The following is a 16,821-nucleotide window of genomic DNA, read 5'->3' on the forward strand; positions in this document are numbered from 1 at the left end:
CATGGCGGGTATACTGGAGTCTTAAGGAGGGGCACATTCTTGCCATGACTAATTATAGCATGGACTTTTTTTTTATTGAGCTCAGTTCCTGTTGACAAGTGGCAACATTGCTTTTGTTTGTTTTTTTGTTTTTTTCAGTCAGGTTGCATTTGCACACATTATTCATTGATCAGAAGCAGAAGTCAAGACCGTAGTGCCCTAATGGAACTCTTTGTTGAGACTTCAAGGCTTCTAACATCAACATATACATGTTGACATTAGCTGTAGGTAAAACAAAAACAACACACACAAAAAACCTCCCCTGAGAAAATGCAAAAAAAAAAAAAAATCCCATTCAGATTACATTTAGGAAGTGGGCCCACCTGGTAATTTTATTTAACCATTTAACCATAACAAGCTCGAGTCATGATAAGCCATAAATATTAGCTGTACATCAGATACCCATCTATATGGCAAACAAAAGGACAATAAACATTAAAATGAGTATGTGACCTAAAAAAAAATAAACTAGAAAGAGGGAAGGAAACTTGAAGAATAAGCTTGAAATAATCAAGGCCATGCTTAATACGCAGCAAATTAAAAGCTAAAAGTTTGTTTGTTATCAAATTTAAAGCAAAGTTGGAATTTTAAGGACATTTTTAGATATTAAAAAAAAGAAAATACAGTTAAAAAAGGCTGTTTGTTAAAAGAGGGGAAAGCCAAAGAAAAATGTAACACACCTACTGGACATATATACTCGCATCTCAAAAAATTTGCATGTGGTATAAAAAAGTTTAAAATGATTTGTTTTTTAAATTTAAATAGTACCAATTTCAATGTATTATATAACTGTTGCTTGTTAAAACCTCAGTATTCAAATTTGACTTGCTTACATTGTATTCATATCGTATCTGTCGGTCTAGTTCAGCACACGCAACCACATTCATGCGGAAGACCGCTGACTTGACAGATGATTGTTATCAACGACCAGTGTGGCTGTTTGCAGAATGCCGTAGTAAGCAAATTAATGGAAAACTGACTGGATCAGCGTGGTTGGAAAATGTGGACAGTTATAGGGATCATCACTAGGTTACATACGTAAATACAGAACACGGATTCAGTTTGTGTGAGATGTATACAGACTGCATACGGTCACTTTGTTCATGAGAGTGTAACATTAATCATTATTAAAAGAAGATTGATTAGTGGCACCCTGACTCATTTTTTGCTGGTTTCTGTGGGGTGATTAAAAACCAACTTTTAAGTATTAATGCTCCAGGTTATCCTGCAACAGTGGTTTCTATTTGTGACAGGAGGTTGTATTTACATAAATACAAGTGGCGAAAGAGTGTTTGGCAGCTTTAAAAGTTGAAGCCGACATACAGGCGTGTTTATAAAGCTGCATTTTGTCTGAGAAAAAAGGAGGTCAGACTTCCTTTTTTCCTCATTTGAAAGTCCAATCTAACACTGTTGACTTCAAACACACAAACACACACACTACCTGTTAGTCAACCAAAATAGCACACAGTCACAAGCCCATGTGAATGCAGGCTCCAATGGTAGTGCATTGCATCCTACTGCCTGTAAATCATTACAGGACTGATGTTATCGAGGTTTCCTGAGTCTCTTTTGGTAAAAACGCACACACTCTTTTCCTTTCCATCCATTTTTTTATCTCCGTATCTTTTTCCTATCTGGGAAACAAACAGTATTCTGAGGAAACTGTTTGATTAAACCAAATCTAATAAGTGTCAAGTTAACTTTTTATTTTTTCGACAACTGAATTCATGTTTTGAAGTTCTGTGCTGTTTTTGTAACATCTTCACCAAATTTTTGAACCCCACCCCCCCACTGTATTATGAAAGCGTATGTTCATGAATACTGAAATGTCTGTGGTCTGCAGGTCTGACGGCTGTGGGTGGTCTGTCCCTGATGGGAGGGGGCTACGTCCCAACTTCGACTGCTGAGACACTGGCTGTGCTCGCTGCCTTCATCTCTTCGGTCAACATTGCTGGTGAGTCACTCTAACACAGACACCTCACGGTAACCCCTGCCAGTTACAGCAACCCAGAGCCAATAAAATATCATCTTGGGCCGAAGATTGAGGTGTTTAATATTGATTGTGCAATAACATCATTTCAAACCCAAGTTTTGCAGCTGCCCTCTCTGCCCACCTGCTCAGCCCAGAGTCGGTGGCTCTCGCTCGGACCACACACATCCATTCCTTCTATTAGCCTCAATAATTTCCATTATAATGACAAACTGTTCCTGGAGTCATTATAATACTCATCGCTCTGTAATAGTCCTGGGAAAAACAGAGTGTTCCTCCAGGGCTGAGCCATGATTTAGTTTTAATTTCTCCTATTAGCTCACTGCTAGACACCAGGACAGACTTTGATGCAAGCAAATAAATAGTTGACTTGCATAACAGATACATTTGGCTTGTTTGTTAAAATATACTGATGCGTCAGTTGAGTGTTAGAGATGCAGAGGGCATTAAGTGGAATCTTACCATTGCTTTCAAATGCATCACTGTACAAACCACTTTTTAGCGCTTTCACTTAACTTTGCTCTTTCTTCTGAAATACCACAGCCTTCATTGACATACCTACCAGTTATTTTTTTAATGTTCTCTTTGAGTTGGGTTCCTCAGACATATTTCATAGCAGTATACCACATTACCATAACCCCATGGGAACAAACTTAACACGCCATGGAAACGGACAAACACAATAAAGACAGAGCGCAATTAGGTCTATGTAAAATGTGAACATGCTGCCTTATCAATTCCATCTGTTAGCAAAAATCTGAAAAATGCCTGAAAGCTCCAGTGTGGTGGTTGCACTGCAAGAAGGGTAAAAAACCCAGAGCTACGTTTTTCTAAGCTACCGAACTGAAAACATGAGCCTTTCAGGCCTTTCAATAAAACCGAAAACATGCAAAACTGGGATTCTGATATCTGCATGTGCAACAGGCACTTTCTTGCTGATAAGTCAAAGATTCAAATGCCTGTTTAAAGCTAATATCAGCTAATTGGCCACTTTATTAGGTATACCTGTTTTACTGCTCACTAAAAGCAAATTACAGTAATAGAAGCAAGTAGCAAGTAAGTAGTAGTAGTAAATAACTACTTGTTACAACCAAAGTACGCAGAAAAGTATCACCAAATGAACAGCACGTCATATCTTGAAACATATGGGCTATAGCAGCAGAAGAAGGTGTCACTCCTGTCAGCTAAGAAACAGGAAGCTGAGGCCACACTTAACACAGGCTAATCAAAATTGGACAACTGACAACTGGAAAAACGTTGCCTGGTCTAGTGAGTCTAAAAAAGCTCAAACTGGTGTCTTGAGCAAGAAAATTGGTTCACTGTACTCAAATGGCCTCCATAGTGAGCAACTGTGTGATGATGTCATGTCAACATGGACTAAAATCTCTGAGGAATCTTTCCAGCACCTCGTTGAATCTGTGCCATAAACAATTAAGGACCAACCAAGTATTAGCAAGATGTACCTAACAAAGTGGCCATTAAATCTATTCATGTAAGCGAAGCAAAAGCATTTTGACATTTTAAAGATTGTATAATTCACGTTTTAACATTTTGAGTATTTAATTTGTTTGCTATCACGTGATAGCACGATGAGCTTTTTTAACAGCTAGCTGCCTTTTTCTTAACTTTATTAACGGGTCAAAGTTTTTACTGGTCTTGTGAAATACCTCATCTTTTACTGAAAATAACAGGCTAAACATGTTGTATGTACATTCTTTGGTTACCGGCAGCATTCCCAGCACAGTATTTAGCAGATGTTATCATGGTGAGGTGCAAAATGAAGTAAGATAAGCAGTGTTTATCAGAATTTCATAACTCTGTTATTGCTTAATCTGACACAGTAAATCAATATTATGCTGCCTGAATGAGTTCAAGCACAACTCTTCCAGCATGAGTGTAAACTCTTAATCTTGTTTATAGGCTGTTTTTCTTGCAAGCTTTCCAAATATAGTGCCACTAGCCCCATTTTTGGTTAAGAATTACCCCCAAAAAGAGACTGATACTGGCTCAGCCCATACACAGACATTCCTCCATATTAATATACAGTTAGATCCATATATATTTGGGCACTGAAACAAGTTGTTTTTTGTTTTTGTTTTTTTTAAAAACCTGTTTACTGAAACATATTCCAATTATAGTTATATAATGGACATGGATATGATGTGTACACTCTCAGTTTTCATTTGAAGGTATCTACTTTCAAGAGGTGTAGGACAAAAAATGAACGACACTCTCCAGGAGGTAGGCGTATTGATATCTAAGTCTACAATAAAGAGAAGACTGCATGAAAGTAAATACAAAGGGTTCACTGCAAGGTGCAAGCCACTCACAAGTCTCAAGAATAGAGAAGCTTGACTGGACAATGCAAAAAAACAAAACAAAAAAAACCCAGCAGTTCTGGAAAAACATTCTTTGGAAGGATGAAACCAAGATCAACCTCTACCAGAACAATGGCAAGAAGAAAGTATGGAGAAGGTGTGGAACAGCTCGTGATCCAAAGCAACCACATCGTCTGTAAAACACAGCAGTGTGATGGCTTGGGCGTGCATGGCTGCCAGTGGCACTGGGACACTAGTGTTTAGTGATGATGTGACACAGGACCAGTGTTGGTCAAGTTACTTGAAAAAAGTAATCAGTAACTAATTACTGATTACTTCCCCCAAAAAGTAATCCTGTTACTTTACTGATTACTTATTTTCAAAAGTAATGAATTACTTAGTTACTTAGTTACTTTTTAAAAACATGATTTACAACCTGAATAGGTGATAAAGCGATAGATCTTTCAGCCCAATTCTACTTTTTCTGCATAATCCATCAATAAAACGTAATCAAATGGAAAAGTCTCTTTTTAAAACTTGTTTTATTACTTTTAATCTTTTAACTTTATGCATCAAGCAAAAATTAACTTATATGCAACATTCTCTGACTGGAAGAAATTTGTTTAACATTTAAACCTATTTCTGCACATTCCAGCACATAAAAAAAATAAATATTTTTTTGTGTTTACACTCAGTCTTTCAAATAAATGCAAGTGAAACACAGCAGAAAATAAAATCAAAGACTCAGCGGTCATGTTGCTCTATTTTCACCTGTATAGCAGGCGGATGTTTGCCCTGGTGCAGGTGAGCCGCAGCGGTCAGTGGAAGAATCCGCGAGTTTGTCTGTGAATTTCCCATCCGTCGTAGCACACTCGGTGCTTGCTCGGACGTTTAGGGGTTTTTCGCTGTAAAAAGAGGTTTTCTTCCCACGCAGTGAGCAGCGGACGCCAATGTTTTTGTCACTTTTTATGGAATCAAACTCAAAGTTAGGTCAGTACTTCCACGCTTTAAACGCTGCACGCTCATACTCTCTCCCGCACTCGTTATATTATCCATTGTTGATCTGCACACAGCTGTTGCCATGAACGTCGCACTCGCTTACGTCATTGTCATGAGACACTCTCGCAAAACAAAAAAAATCACGGTTTTAGTAACGCAGTAACGCAGCGTGCTTACGGGAAAGTAACAGTAATCTAATTACCTTTTTTGCAAAAGTAATCCTTTACTTTACTCGTTACTTGAAAAAAGTAATCAGATTACAGTACTGCCCATCTCTGCACAGGACAGAAGCAGCCAAATGAATTTTGAGGCGTTCAGAGACATACTGTCTGTTCAAATCCCGCTAAATGCACTAAAATTGATTGAGCAGTGTTCCATAATACAGATGGACAGTGACCAAAACATACAGCCAAAGCAATCCAAGAGTTTATTTGAGCAAGAAGTGGAATATTTTTGATTGACCAAGTAGGTGACCTGATCTTAACCCAGTTGAGCATGCATTTCACTTGTTGAAGACTAAACGTTGGATAGGGGCCCACAAACAAACAGCAGTAAAGGCCTGGAAGAGCATTAAAAAGGAGGAAACCCAGCATCTGGTGATGTCCATGAGTTCAAGACTTCAGGATGTTATTGCCAGCAAAAGGTTTTCAACCAAGTATTAGAAACGAACATTTTATTTTCAGTTATTTAATTTGTCCAATTACATTTGAACCCCTAAAATGAAGGGATTATGCTTAAAAATACTTTAGTTCCTCACTTTTTTATGCAATCTTTTTGTTCAACCCACTGAATTCAAGCTTAAAGTCTACACTCAAACTGCATCTGAGTTGTTTCATTTAAAATTCATTGTGGTAACGTACAGAACCCAAAATTAGAAAAAAGAAAGTTGTCTCTGTCCAAATATGTAACTGTATTGACCCAGTCTGGTCTGGAATAATAGTCGATTATTAGTACATGTTTTAAATGGGACATTATGTGACTAAAATTACATGTACGGGACAGAAACAGATGCTAACCTCCGATTCACCCCTCTGTGTATTAGTGCATATGTATGCACGTGGCTACAGTCATGCCAGAGGGGAAAAGGGAGGCATACATGCAGTAATGTGATCTTGTCCTGTAAAGCAGTAAGACACTGTCTGCTCCCGGTTTGACACTTTTGAGGTTTTCTACTTGAAATATTTACCCTGACATAAAGTAGACTCATTAAATTCCTAACATTGGTTATTGGGCTTGGCAACAAATTTTAGCTATGTGCTTTAAAACACCTGTTAGTCTAAAAATTTAGAAACTGTTTTTCAGGTGCGTCAACTATTTTTACTCTTTTTCTTCTCCTCATCTTGTTGTTTTTAGTTACATTTTTTTTGTGTTTTTCTGTATAAATGATTATTTTGTTAATTTTAATTGACTTAGCAGTTGTCAATATAAGTGTCTTCATTTCCTCATCAGGTGGTTTTCTGGTGACTAAGAAGATGTTGGACATGTTCAAACGTCCCACTGATCCCCCAGAGTACAACTACCTCTATTTGCTTCCTGGTGGTGTCTTCGTCGGAGGCTACGCTGCTGCCCTGCAGTCTGGATATAACATTGAACAGGTGAAAGAGGACATTTAAGTTGTGTCCGTTAGTTAAAGTGTTTTCATGTTTTCTCACTGAAGCTATTTTCTTTATCCATGTGCATTGATGCAAAACAGCTCATGACTATATAAAAGTCCTTGAGACCTCCAAAATGTATTCTTTGATTCCACAGATGTTGTGCAGGAACTCTAAGTAAAATCATTTGGACTTTTCTTTTTTTTTTTTTTTCCATCCTGTGGTTCCTTAATCCTTGTCCACAACCCTTCTTTTCCATTCTCTCTCTTATCCTGACCAGATGATGTACTTAGGCTCAGGCTTGTGCTGCGTTGGTGCCCTGGCTGGCCTTTCTAACCAGACCACAGCCCGTCTGGGTAACACTTTAGGTATGATGGGAGTCGCAGGCGGGATTGCAGCCACTCTGGGTGCCCTCAAACCAAGTCCTGAGCTCCTGGCACAAATGAGTGCAGCTATGGCTGTGGGTGGCACTGCTGGTGAGTCTGTTTGCATTTAGAGTTGCAAATAAAAACTTTAAAATTACCAGGATCTCAGTACTGATTACTGATGACATGCAGTCTGATATTCATCTAAGTCACAAATGGAGATAAAAACAGTCTGAGTAAAGCAATGACACACAAACATTTGTCTTTATTTAACATGGTGAGTAATAAATTACACTGCAAGCTTAAAAGCTACTAATGTCTGGTGTTCAGATTTAAGACATGAGATTTGATGCGTGGGCTGCAGGAGGTGCCATCCCTGTAAATAAAGGCATGCAAAGTCTGCTCCTCTTAAGGAAAACCTGCTTGGCATTTAACATGCCTTGATTGCGACAGCTTTCACAAGATCTTAGAAACATTACTGAGGTAAAAAGAAGTGGGAAAGGCTAGAAAACTACAGGGACCTGAATGTTCATCAGTCTACAATGAGCCAAATTGTTTTAGACGTACTGCAAAGATCATCCCAAGGTTTCAGTCCGAAAAGAGGTAAGCACAAGGGTAGCAGCAAAACACCTGCAGACATCTTCACAACTGGATGATAATAGTAAGAACAGTAACGAAACCACTACCCCCCCCCCCCCCACACACACACACACACACACACACACACACACCTTGCAACAATATAATGAATATATATCTAATGAATGAAATAATGAAGCTAAATTGTATGAAGTAATTTTGTCAAGGCAGCAGTCCATAACCTTGAGATTGGCAGAGGTTGGGTGTTGCAGCAGTATTGATGCAAAGCAATAAGCACACAAGTTAATTAGCACCAGAAGAGCTGGAAGACGGTGAAACAAGATTCAGGTCTTGATTAGGTTTGACTCTAATCCAGCTAAGATCCTGAGGTATGACCTTTAGAGGGATTTTTTTGATCTTGACATCCCGGGAGTTTTGTATGAAGGAAGGCTCCACTGTTTCTCCTCAGCATTCTGCATGTTGCAAAAGCACTTACTGGACATACTCGATTGCTAAAGGATGTTCCACAAGTTACTGAATTCAAGAGTTAATGTTTAACTCTTTCCAGCTTCCACCATAACTACTTAATGTGTTCAATTAAGCAATGAAAAGCACAACTATTTGTGAGTTAATTAGCTTAGTCAGGTTGTATTCAAGTTGATTGAAATCATCGTAACTCCAAATGATTCACAAACTCCCTTCTTGCAGCTGTGCATAGATTTTAAAAGATCGACTTGTCCTTCTCCCCTACACAGAAGTAGGAATGTCTCTTGACTCAAATATATTGAACGCGGCTTTTGCATTGTTTGCATGTATTCTGGCCTTGGCTACATTAGGTTAGCAGGTGTGTTAAGAGCAGTGATATTTACATCATGACTAAATCTCTGCCAGACAAAGCAGATCTGTCAGAATGGTCAGCATCACACATTACTCACTTTCTCTCTCTTTGAGGATTGTTTGATCATTTAAATGCTAATTGTTCCAGCCACAAAGCCGAAACCCAGACTAAACTATCCACACAGACAATAATGCTGTTTTTCTTTTTAACCCCAGATACGGGAATGTATTTCACACACGCACATGTACAGAAAGTGTAGACCAACTCACACACACGGAATTTCCCCAAGCAAGCCTCATCAGCAACACCTGGCTCTTTAGATGGGCCCACTTCCCAGCAGTCCTGAGTGCATGTGCATGTGCTTGTGATTTGCATGTTATTTGTGTGTGGGTCTTTCAGGGCCACTAAACTTTATTTACTTCTTATCTCTCCTTCTCTCTAGGCCTGGCCATTGCTAAGAAGATCCAGATCAGTGACTTGCCCCAGCTGGTGGCTGCTTTCCACAGTTTGGTTGGCTTGGCTGCTGTGCTCACCTGTGTGGCTGAATACATGATTGAGTACCCACACTTCGCCACAGACCCTGCAGCCAACCTCACCAAGATAGTTGCTTATCTTGGAGCCTACATCGGTGGAGTCACTTTTAGCGGCTCTTTGGTAGCATATGGCAAACTGCAAGGTGAGAGCTGCAGTTGAATATACTAAATATTGAATGGAAAAGAAACATTTACACTTGCTGATGTACAGGCACACTTTGGAATAATGCCGACATGTTATTATAAAGCATATTTATTACACTTTTGATCATCCTGGTTGCCAGAGAGGAGGCAGATGCGGTCCATCATGAGATGCTACTTTTAGGTGCATGATACATGTTAGGAAAACCATGGATCTGGGTCAACTGTGATCTGTAAAGCTACAGTTAATGTTAATTTTGCAAAGCTCTTTTTAGAAAAATATTTTTAAGCTCAGATGTGCTCTTTCTTTACTTTCTTTCCAAGAGCCAGATTAAAAGATCTCGAGTCTCTGCATTAATTCTTCAACTGGAGCTGGGAGTCATTGAGCTTTGCTTAGCATAAACACTATATAAGCAAAAGTAAACTCCTTGTTTAAGTTAATAAGAAGTCTTAATTATGGGTGGCAACCTCAATGCCTGAAAAATGAAGCTGGTATGGAAGTGCCAAAAAGTGCAGTTCCCTTACTGGCCACTTGAGGCTGCTCCTAAACCACCTCAGTCTCCAGAGACTTCCATGTTAAAATGCCCAGCTTACAACAGTTTGGTCCATTATGGATAGTTTCCCGCTTCATAACAACTTTGTACTGAGTGAATCCGTTTAGATACTGTTAAGGCCAAAAGTTAGGGATGTGGTTTCTTTGGCAGATGTGCCAACACAGAGTGTAGATGCAGATAGCTTGAAGCTAGGTTTCACACCTACTACTCAGATTTACTGAACTAGACTTCTCAGCCATGCTTTTGCTGTTTGGTAGGGACAAGTGATGTGGATTACAGTGTGGTACAGACCATCTAGGAAGTTTGTGTTTTAGCTTCAGTGAGTGAATTCTTGTATTTTGTTATTGCTGTGTTGTTTCAGATTGATAAGCAGACATGTGTGCATTGCAACTTACTAACCATACTTGCTAGATAAGAGAACTTGGAACTGTTTTCTTCAGGTACCTTCTGACTATAAAAGTCCAAAGCGTTACTGTTGAGACCAGGTACCATCACGGCAGCTCCATCCATCTTTAGTTTCCAGTTCCTGTCTGAATACTGCAATTCGTTTAACTCACTTCTTGTTTTTGTTATAATTGAGATGATATTTCATATGTGTGTATGGTTAAGTTTTATTTGCGATTGTTTTTCCTAAACATGACCAGTTAACTGACCTACAATTATTTTTTGACACTTGGAGGTGAAAAATGATCAAAGAAAAAAAATGTTATCTTTATTGATTAACAAACTTAACTCTAACCTGCATCGACTATATACACAGACACACATATGCACACTTTGCTGCCAGCTTGATCATACTGTGTTTATCCACATAAGGAAGTCTGCTGCTTCGTGTCATCGCTGCTAGCTGTGAAGCGTTAAAAAAAGAAGCCCAGTTCATCAGGTTCATGTGCTGGCTCCAGTCCTTGTAATCACACTGTAATTTCCATGTTGACTGAAAGTGTTTCATAAGGACAAATTATGCATCAACATGGCATTCAGTTAATGACAAGTCTCAAGTGGTGGTTGCGAAGGAAGAAATCTAAAATGATAAATGTCACACATACAAAAAAAAGCTACTGCTAGGATTTTAAATGTTTGAGTGTACACCTAACAGATTTTTTTTTTTTTGTTCTCACCACTTTTCTCCACATGCAGGTATGTTGAACAGCGCTCCTCTGATGCTCCCCGGTCGTCACGCCCTGAATGCCACTCTTATGGCAGCAAGTGTCGGTGGGATGATTCCCTACATGCTGGATCCAAGTTACACCACAGGCATCACCTGTCTCGGATCAGTGTCTGCTCTCTCTGCTGTCATGGTATGCTGTGTTTATGTATGAAGTCTGTTTTTTCGCTCTTAAAAATCACAGATTGAGAAGTTATTTCATACCGACAGACTGGACATGATGGTAAAAATTTTCACGAGTGGTGAAAGGGCATAAAAAAGTCAAGAGAAATGATGCCAGAGAGGTGTAGAAAAGAGACAAAACGAAGGGATTTGCTCATAAATGTCAGGAGGCATTTTGCACAGGAAACAGTAGCTGCCCAGAAATTCAGAATGGAGCAGAGAGTTGGCAGTGGCCAAACTGCTGGGTTAATTTTCTCCACTGTCGTTAAGCTTAACGTTTGAAATTCTGTAGAAATCAGAGACAGACATCTTCAATGCAGGCATTTCTCCATAGCAGTGTCAAATGTTAAGCATGTGACAGTGAACAATAACAATAAACAACAACCCCACCTACTTTTAAATCAATTTTTTTACTGATAGTCTTTAGATTTACAATTAGCAATAGTTATATTCTATGAAATTAGACTTAGGATCTATAGAGAAGCGTTTTACAGTGTCAAAAAATAAAGGAAAGTGATAATTGTTCTCTTTAGAGAGTCTTTAGGCCTTCAAAGTTTCATTTACTGATGCTGAGTACTTTATACATTAAGTGAAGCCAGGCAGTACATGTTAAAAACGGAAGAAATTTTATGCACAGCAGTGTGTTGGAGTTTCAGTATTTCCTCTGTGTTTTTACACGTGCCAATCCCCCTAAAAACATTAGCATGTCCCCGGAGAAGGTTGATGGATATCATTTCACAGTTTGTTTTATATTTCTGTCCTCTAATCAGTCGTTAAAATACAGTATAATGCATCATCTACTGTACACGTGTGCGTTTCTTAACACTTCTGGATCCTGCTGAGGCTTTCGTAACTACAGTTGGCTCTTATTAAACGAAAGCTGTTCAGATGATAGCGGGAATGGAGGACAAGAAAAATTTGATTGTGAAAAATATGTCTAAAACTAGGATGACGTTTTTATCCTTTGAAAATAAAATGTTGTTTATTTAATTATTACAAAACACTAAGTGGACAGGAGTTTCATTCTAGTATATTTAAAAGTTTGTAAGGTTTTGTTTGAATGTGAGTGTCTCAACACTAGCGTGCAAATATTGCATACATTACATTACTTAACCTTAATCCTAACATTGTAACATTCAGACATTAACCTAACAAATTATTAGTTGTATTTTGACAGTCGGATTTTATGGAATAGCACCTACCAAGGGAAGTAAAAGAAAGAAAGAAACATTAGTCTTGCTCTGTGTGCACACTGCTGAGAAAGGACAGAGATGTTTTCATTGTGTACCAATCTCTGTGTAAAACTGTAAAAGTCACACTGGATCCTCTGTTTCAATAAAGCACCAGGTTCATGTGCAGTATCACGGAGCAGGAATGTGCAGGGCTCGGCTCTACACACTCAGAGCGAGGACTAAGTGTAGAGTTGACACGACAGATGCCAAGTTTTGGCACGCGCACACACTACAGGATTGTTTGGTCTGTTGTTCGGTGGCAGCTTATGATGTCATAATATGTCATGCATAATGAAAGTTTTGTGGTTAGAAATTAGATGTTATTGTCGTGGAATCAAAATGACACAATGCTTTTTTTCAAGGTGTTACAGGTGTATACACACCACAAATGGGTCATTGTAGCCTGTTGGTATGTGGTTGCTGAGCAACGCATTAAAGCTACTTTCAGCTGCTACTTTGTCACCTCGGTGGGTAGGTCCATATCTGTTTTGGTTTTTTTGGGGGGGTTTTATACCAGATGCTCTTCTTAATGCAGTCCCAAAGGGATTTGTGTCTCCTCCCAGAGTCAAACCCGAGATATTTTGTTTGTTAGGTAAATGTGTAAACCACTACATCATGGAGCTGCTGCACTGGCTTCATAATATCTGATATAGACAAGAAATGTCAGGGGCCTTTGTGCCAGTTTTAGCTACTCAACTCCTGATTGTGTTGGAGGAGTTTGCAGTGATGATTTAAGAACTCCGCTGCTGCGCTGCTGTATGTTCGCAACACGAAGTTCTAATATTGGCACATACTGGACGACATATATGCAAAAATCGCGGCCAATAGCATTCGACAACGTCAGCAAACGTGTCTGTCAGTTGAGCTCATAGCTGCTCTCAATTTTGCTGCTCTAATGAATACTTAAGATGATCACAGGAGTGGGTTTAACCACACATTTCCTACTCCTTTCTTCCAGGGTGTAACACTGACAGCAGCTATTGGAGGTGCTGACATGCCGGTGGTAATCACCGTACTCAACAGTTACTCAGGCTGGGCCCTGTGTGCCGAGGGCTTCCTTCTCAACAACAACCTGCTGACCATCGTCGGAGCTCTCATCGGGTCATCTGGAGCCATTTTGTCATATATTATGTGTGTGGTGAGTGGAGCACAGACTCAGCATCTCATGTGGCAGATAGTTTAATGTGGTTGTTCCTTATCTGTCCACCAGGAGGGAATCTTAACTTTTCCATTATAGCAAGAGTGTGGAGTTGCTTTTCTAAATATTCCGGCCACAAATGTGTGAAATTCATAGCCATGTTTTGTTTTAGACAACAGCGTTTAGTGTAAAGTAAATATGAAATAAAGCATCTTAATTTCCCCCCCCCCTCCAGGCCATGAATCGCTCACTGGCTAATGTGATCTTGGGAGGCTACGGCACATCTTCCACCGGCACAGGAAAGCCCATGGAGATCACAGGGACACACACAGAAGTCAATGTGGATCAGACTGTCGAGATGATTAAAGAGGCCCAAAACATAATCATCACTCCAGGTAAGACATACACACACAACCCTATACTCACACTGAGGATTTTATGTGAGTGGAAAAATACAGTACTTTGACTTTGCCAGTCTCTTTTTTGCCATCATTAGCACAGTGTGTTCTGTTTATTTAACCTTTTGTTAACCCGTGTTACATCATTTTGCTGGGTTAATTGACAAGTCCTGGTGGAGCGCACGCGCACGAACACACACAAAAACACATACACATACACGTAAACCCGCTGTTAGGTTTCTGTGTGGTCGTCAGTGCTCGTAAATAGACATTCTGCAGTGCAGCTTATGTATGCAAGGTCAAAGGGGGAAATTAGATGGAATGAGGCTATGTTGGTTTTTTTTGTTGACAATTCAAATACCACACTCCAAATTGGCTTCTAGTTCCTTTTTCAGGGTTAAAGAGTGGGTTCCAGTCTTTGTTCCAGCTATATGATTTTCTTTGTTTCACGTGTTTTCAATATTTGTCTAGATATGTGCCTGAACCTCCCACCTGGACTATAACGATTGTCCTTGGAGCTGCTGCTCTAAACTCATTATTGTGTGGCCCACTGACATTTCGGTCCCCTCGTCTAGACTGTTGTTAACCATTCGCAGTTCCAAAGGGTTGTTTCGCTCACGTGGGTACATGTAAACACAGACCAAAGGCATCTAATCTGCAAACTGGTGATTCCAGTCACAGCGCTTAGTGCCTGTATACAAAAATGAAGAGGAAACCGCTGCAATTTACAAGAATTGCAAAATTAAAGTGGTCACGTGGTCAAGTGAAAAAGAGGTGATCCATGGAGAGAGTGGCATCCAATTTAGGTTAAACCATCCCACCCCCCGCTTCTTTTCTGGGAATAATGGCAGATGAACAGGAACACGCCTGACAGCTAAAACCAAAACCAGCCCCCCAAAAACAGATATATTTTCTTAGCCTTTTCTCAAAAATGTTTCACAAACAAATCAACACCAAGACAGGATAAATAATAAAATACCAGACATTTCTTCTGTTGGTCTGTTATTACTTATTTCCTGCTCCATATTTTGAAAGGTTTTCAATGATTTACATTTCAGAGTAATAATCGTTTATCTTGTACTTGGAGCAGCTTCTCGGGTCATTCATTGCTGTCTTGTTTAAGCCAGCTTTCTTCTGATTGGCTTCCCCTCACAAGCAGAAGGTTTGAACAACAGGTGGATGGGGTTTCTGTGCTAATGGCCAGAGCTGTGTGCTTGAAATTATCACATGGAGGATATCTCCTCTCTTTGACATCATACAGATCCAAGAGTAGAAAAAACTGGCTGAAACCAGGCATTTTGGGCAGCTTCCAGCTAGTAGGGACACATGCTGGACAGTATGAGCTTTTAATAAGTAGCAGTATATGTGTAAGACAGAAGTTAAGCGGAATCAGTCTACTTGAAAAGATTCCAGCGCAAATACGATGAATCATTATCGTTCGCTTATCTGAAGTTGACTTACCTTGAAAGCAGGCGAGGTGAGTCAAGGGTATTCCAGATGTTCTTCTCCCTCTCACAGTTCTCCATCTCAAACTCTACCCAGGCCATATGATAATATAATCAGTGAATTCTGGTACTACTTTGGGATCTTCTTCAAGTTTGTCATGCCCAGAAAATCTCCAATTGGAGGCACTGTGACATCCAGATGTCTTGGCTCCTTACTCTCTCTTTAAGGCTGATTCAAACCACCCAGTGGGGGAAATGCATTTCGGCTGCTTGTGTTCTGGTCATTACAAAGATCTCATGATCATGGGTGAAGGTTGGGACGTAGATCGATTGTTAAATGAAAGCTTTGCCTTTTGGCTTGAGACTCTCTTCACTGTGACACTCTGGTACATCTCCTAAATTACTGCTAAAACCGTCGCCGATCTGCCGGTCCAACTCCATGTGCTCCATGTTCCTATCACTTGTGAATAAGATCCCAATCCCGGGAACTGAAATCCATTAAAACAAATTATAATACAATCTGTTGAATAATTGGCCGTTTTAAACAACATCAATCAGTTATCCAGACTTTGTTGCAAAGTCTGGATGTCAGCAAGCTTCTAAAATTCCACTTAGTGTTAAACATTCAAACATTCTTAATCTTAGATTTGTTTACAACTCTGTAGTTTTACAGTTTTAAGGTCTTTTCACTGCACATGTGCCATTTGTCACCTGTAATGACAGGTAAATGTAAAACTTACACAGCCAGACTGTTTCCACTGGAGACTCTGAAATCATAAGAATTTTCTGTCATTGTGTATAAATTTGTGCGTCATTCGTGATAAGACTTTCTAAATGTTCAGCTGAAATTTGAATATATACAACGCTTCATATGTCACTGTACAGAACCCAGTACATTAAAATGTGCGGAACAATCGGAAATTTAATTGCTAAAAAATGACAATAGCCAGAGTATAGAAGTAATATTTTTTTATGGCTATGCCTGCATAACTCACATCAGCCAAATGCATGGTTTGTTGAGCTGTGTGAGGCAGCAGTAGTTTGGTGTTGTTTCTCTGCACCAGCTTTCAGTCAGTGCCCTTGTTTTCATTTCACCAATTCCCTCTAAATTGAAGCTGTCACAGTCAGTTTGCCTGACATCTGTGGAAATGATTAAGACACTGCCCCAATAAACACGGTGCATTCTTGGCATTCATCCGGCTCGTGTCTTCATGGTCTGGGTCCACTTGTTGTTCTTATACGAGAAGCTCCACTGAGAATTTTGGAAGCGCAGAGGGATACAGTAATCTTGACAGAGAGAGGCAGAGAAGTGAAAAGCGCTACATTTTTCATT

At 39.6% G+C, this 16,821-nt stretch overlaps 1 protein-coding gene across 2 annotated transcripts in view; it reads left to right on the forward strand.

Annotated features, from left to right (window-relative positions):
- nnt (nicotinamide nucleotide transhydrogenase) overlaps positions 1 to 16,821 on the forward strand; it is a 41,859-nt gene that overhangs the window by 13,358 nt on the left and 11,680 nt on the right. For both annotated transcript variants that reach the window (XM_084935063.1, XM_084935064.1), the window contains exons 12-18: positions 1,883 to 1,993; positions 6,796 to 6,941; positions 7,219 to 7,414; positions 9,163 to 9,396; positions 11,086 to 11,246; positions 13,466 to 13,645; positions 13,881 to 14,040. In XM_084935063.1, coding sequence (XP_084791189.1) covers positions 1,883 to 1,993; positions 6,796 to 6,941; positions 7,219 to 7,414; positions 9,163 to 9,396; positions 11,086 to 11,246; positions 13,466 to 13,645; positions 13,881 to 14,040 — 1,188 coding nt within the window. The remainder of the gene's footprint in view (positions 1 to 1,882; positions 1,994 to 6,795; positions 6,942 to 7,218; positions 7,415 to 9,162; positions 9,397 to 11,085; positions 11,247 to 13,465; positions 13,646 to 13,880; positions 14,041 to 16,821) is intronic.

This window comes from Perissodus microlepis, chromosome 7 (assembly GCF_051167445.1).
Source record: "Perissodus microlepis isolate ML-2025 ecotype Zambia chromosome 7, ASM5116744v1, whole genome shotgun sequence".
NCBI classification, from domain to species: domain Eukaryota; kingdom Metazoa; phylum Chordata; class Actinopteri; order Cichliformes; family Cichlidae; genus Perissodus; species Perissodus microlepis.